This window comes from Penaeus vannamei, chromosome 30, assembly GCF_042767895.1.
Source record: "Penaeus vannamei isolate JL-2024 chromosome 30, ASM4276789v1, whole genome shotgun sequence".
NCBI lineage: Eukaryota > Metazoa > Arthropoda > Malacostraca > Decapoda > Penaeidae > Penaeus > Penaeus vannamei.
This window is the reverse complement of record NC_091578.1, coordinates 6,879,671-6,884,670: the sequence shown is the minus strand read 5'-3', so window position 1 is coordinate 6,884,670 and position 5,000 is coordinate 6,879,671. Positions and strand designations below refer to the sequence as shown.

General features: G+C 37.4%; 1 protein-coding gene across 2 annotated transcripts in view; it reads left to right on the top strand.

Annotated features, from left to right (window-relative positions):
- The first annotated feature begins 3,807 nt into the window (after positions 1-3,807).
- LOC113827378 (mucin-5AC) overlaps positions 3,808-5,000 on the top strand; it is a 16,029-nt gene continuing 14,836 nt past the window's right edge. For both annotated transcript variants that reach the window (XM_070142880.1, XM_070142879.1), the window contains exon 1: positions 3,808-3,949. In XM_070142880.1, coding sequence (XP_069998981.1) covers positions 3,872-3,949 — 78 coding nt within the window. In that variant the 5' untranslated portion in view covers positions 3,808-3,871. The remainder of the gene's footprint in view (positions 3,950-5,000) is intronic.

Here is a 5,000-nt window from a genome sequence, read left to right as displayed (position 1 = left end):
GCTTCTTGTTATATGCCTTTTTCTGAAACTTCTTGAACTTATCTATGGCTGTACTGTTCGACACAATTACCCTCTACTTGTTATTCTTTTTATGCTTTCTCAATCTTTCACTTTTCCCCCGATTTCCCGGGTGTTCTCCTATCCTAGTTATTTACCCCGTTATTCCTACACCCACTATGACCAACCTTTATCCTATATCCTGCCCTATTCCTGGCCTGCGGAAAGACGAAGATCCTGGGGGACCAGAACACACGGATCGGCTGTCACTCGTCACCCGTATGCCTTGCCCTTTTTAGATTTTTCTTTGTATAGCGGGCAGTTATTATATGGAATTTGCCTTTTTAAAGTAATCATTTTATGCTTGAAGTCCTAATTTGCGTTTCTTTTTAATTCTTATTGTCGGGCATTTTAGAAATCTTTGTTTTTATTTACCAAAGAGCCGCCCTTGTTTTATTTGTTCATTTTAATCTAATTTACTAATTGGATGATTTTAGTTTTTACCTTTGTTTTTACATTTTACTTTGTCATTTTTTAAAACTCTGATTTGCGTCACTTGACGCTTTGTTTGCCCGCTTGTCTGTTTGTTTTTACGCTTTTTTTTGCAAATGTTTTTGGCACAATTCCCCTCTTTATTTTTTAGCTATTAGGCATTTATTTTCTACTTTTTATGTTCTGTGATGTTTTACTTATTATATCATTGTATGTAAATTGCTTTTTGATTTGATTGAATGTAATGTATCTGCCATAAATATTTTCTTTTAGTTCTTTATTCTTTTCAGTTTTATTATTTGTGATTTTTACAATCGTTTTGCTTTTACTGCCTTTTATTGTATTTTAAATGCTTTCCATATTTAACTGCATTATATTTTTTGTTCTTGAAGAAATGTTTGTATTGCTTGTTCCTCCCGCTTTTATATAAGGGGGAGGAGTCGACTGAATAAAGCGAGTGTTAAGACGAACGTGTGTTTGTGTGCCCCCTTTGGATCTTACAGTGCCATGGCGACGGACCTGCCAGAGAAAAGGTTGTGCCTGTCCTGATCTTTGCTTTAATTGGGGGACAGCTGGTGTGCTATTTTTTATTTCTATAGTAAACATGAAAGTGGCTACACCACTCATCACAGACAGCCCTTTCTTCCTTGAGGGCTTGTGAGGGATAATTTGCTTGACGTTTTTGTTTGTTTTTTGTTTCCCATAGAGTAAATAGGGCTCACCTACCCCGGCCCTTATTCCTATTATCCCGCTTCACTGGGCATCGCCATTGCGGGTGGTGTGAGAAAAGGGTTCTGCATACAGACACTCTTACACTTGGCTACATCTACAAGCAAACAAGACGATTCAATGCGTATGTTGAAAATAGAGTGAACCGCATTCACAAATCTACTAAGCCAGAGCAGTGGAATTATGTTCCTACATCTGGGAATCCAGCTGATCGAGCAACCCACTCTATAGTTAATGATTTCTCGTGTGATGACATGCGGTTGAAAGCAACTGAAACATCCTAGAGCAGTCATCGTGATCTTGCCCAAGAAACTCCACTGCTAATTTAACCAGAAGATGATAAGGAAGTAAAGCCATATGCTCTGGAACAGGCAGCCAAAACCTGTAGGAGAGACAATTTATCAATTGGGTGTCAGAGGTTTGAAAGGTTCTCTGAGTGGTATCGCCTTGTAAATGCTATTGCTTTGTTGCAGAGCTGTGCATGTGACAAATCATTTAAAGGAAGATCTAAAGGAAATTTGTAGTGTTTGATTTATGATCAAAGCAGTTCAAAGAGAAACTTACAGTGAAGTTAGACTTCTTGAAGCAAAAATACAAATTCTATATCATGGCTCTGAACCCCTAATTAGATGAAGATTGTGTGTTAAGGGTTGGTGGAAGATTACAACAATCAAGTCTTGGAAATTACTTGAAACATCCAATCATTTTGTCTGGTAAAAGTCATATTTCTGCACTCACTCAAATAAGTGTTCACCACCAAGGACGTCATCTTACTGAAGCTGTTAGATCTAATGGATATTGGATCACAGGTGTGAAACGGTTAATTTCATCCAGCATAGAAAACCAAGAGGACAAGAAGAAATCCAGTTGGTGATCTACCAGCAGATCACTTCGAAGCGACCCCACCCTTTGCCAATGCTGGTGTTGATGCCTTTGGACCTTGGACTATAATGACTCGCAGAACTCTTGGTGTAATAGCAAACTCTAGAGGAAACAGCTTCGTTGGTGCAACAGATAGCTTCGAGATAGATGCAGTAGATATGGAGGTAAAGAAGATTGTGGACCATCTGTACCATACAGACACCAAATGGATCTTCAACGCTCCCCATTCATCACATAAGGGAGGCGTATTGGAACGCCTCATTCGAATCTGCCGAAATATCTTGGAGTTAATGCTAGCTGAAGCTCCTTAAAAACCTTTGACACATGAAGTGTTATCAACCTTCATGGCAGAAGTATCTTACTCAGAAAGTTGGAGTAGACCATGTGGAGAAATTGACACAAAAGACCTTTTGAAAACAGGTTTCTGTTTCTGCCATCTCAGAATTTTTTTTGAAACCGTTGGAGGAAAGAATATTTTTACAATCTCCAAGAACGCAGAAAATGATGCTGTGCAAAACCTGTCTTACTGGTGACACACACACATATAAATATATTCAGTAAATATGTATATATATATATATATATATATATATATATATATATATATATATATATATAGAAATACACACACACACACACACACACACACAGACACGCACGCACACACACACACACACACATATGTATGTCATAGATATCGTGGCTCAGACATCGTCAGTGTTAGTGTTCCGATATTACAGAAACTAAACATACCAGTAACATAATGAACACCTTATAATTATCATTTCCATTATTTTATGCAATCTGGGACTGTTTTACAGTGGTACCAGTAATGTGGTAAATATAACAAATCTTTTGTGTTTTAGAGAGGAGGCGAGAAGAAGAGCAAGCAAGAAGGTGGTTAGGTTAGTTACAGAAGTTCCACACGAACATGAGGTAAGTGAGATACTTTGTTAGTAAAAATCTGTTACGCTGAAATTCATTCAAGTTCATTAATATACCAAACAGTGTATTTAGAAAAAATAAAAAATAAAAAAAATAAAATACTGGACTGTAATTGATTTCAGAGCCCCAAAGAGGATATGATGTAAAGTACGATACAATCTAGAACACTGTCTATGCAGTGTGTGTAATGATTCTGTTACAATTTTTGTTGACCAATAACAATAATATCGACAAAATACAATGGTAAAAAAATCATATATTTTTTTATCTTTTTTTCAAACAAAATTCGTTATCTAACTGCAATAATGCTAAAGATGCCGATCGTGCTGCAGGGTTTTTGATTATTCGCTAATGATTAGCAAACAATCTCTTTTGTTTGCTAACCATGCACAAAACGCTTGTTGCATGTTTCATTCCGGAATTGTGCCTGTTACCCTGACCAGTGTATTTTCATCGAAAGCACATCTAATATTTCGAATCTTCCTTTTTCCATTCCCATTATCTGTTCTCTTGTTTTATGGGAGGTTTGCACGTGTGGAGAAAGAGTTGTTGCACAACATTTCAGCCTCTCCGCCCTTTCATCCTGCTGATTGTGCATCTGTGTGTGAGGGTGAAGTATGTGATGGAATGACACTGTTAAACACATATGTGGTTTCACAATTCTAACTGAATTTAATTCTTCCCACACGGGAAAATTTCATCAATACTTGTACACCTGTGATATCAACAGTGATAATTGTTGTTTCGAGACTACGCCTTGACTAGACAGTGTCTTGGAGGCGCAGTTGTCGACAAGCACCGGCACAGGACGCAAGTTCAGAGCACCATGGTTCCGAGGGGCGCCTTTCTGCTGCTGGCGGTGTCGGCGATTTGGCTGAGTGGGTGCGTTCGCCCAGCGGCTTCGGTAGGTCTCATTTCTTCCTTTCATTTTCAGCTGTACTTTTGGGACCAACTTTGTTTTCGCTACAAAGCCAGCTAGTAGAAACACTCTTTTGTTGGAAATGTAGTATTTCAGTGAGAAATGCAATTTGAGATTGATATACTGAGTCGGTTTTGACAAGTATTCCGAGATTCTCCCAATCTGTGGTGGCCATCTCCCCTATAAACGGCCAACGATGGAAAATCGTTTGACCAATCCGGATATACCCAAAAATCGTGTGAACTTACATGTGCAAATGTTTATGACGCTGTTGAAAATTGACATAAAAAAGAAATGTGAGTTGACTAATGGGAATTAAGCTTTTCAACATTGCTTTAGCCCACGTATTCGGTGTGGGAAGAAACTGAGCACTTTTTTATTTGCTTTATCGAATGATGGGATAATAGTAGTAATGGCTAATAGTTTCCTGTAGCATATTTTGTGACTTTGACAGTGCTCCCTGTAACTTCTAACCACACTGCTATTATCCTAGTTTTCCTCAAAATTGTGATTTTCGTTAAAAAAATACCATTGTTGTAGATTATAAGATTGTAAGAGAGTTAATAAAGTCAACGAAATTATGACGAAGTTACGATATGTGTTCAAGGAGTTTTAGGGGGAAAAATAGTGTACACCTGAGGAAATCTGAGAAGAATAGGAAGTGGTTCTTTATTCGTGATAAAGCTTTAATGTGGCTGTTCAGCTCACCCTATTTCTTTTCGGTTATTTCTAGACATTTAGAGTTAGTCCTCAAAAAAAAAAAAAAAAAAAAAAAAAAAAAAAAAAAAAAAATTACCTTGATTTTTTGCATTGCATAATTTTTTTCTTCTAGTTTTGAATGCACATGTCTATGGGAGGAACTGGGTTAGAAAAATCATTTTTACGCAATCCCAACATTGGAAAATACGAAATACGTTTGTGCGCTACAACGAATACGCTCTAACGGAACGGTTTGAAGCGATACGGTGACGTTCGTATGTAAACATTGACCCAAGTAATTTTTTTGAGTTTTGTATTTTGTTTTAAACAGTTACAA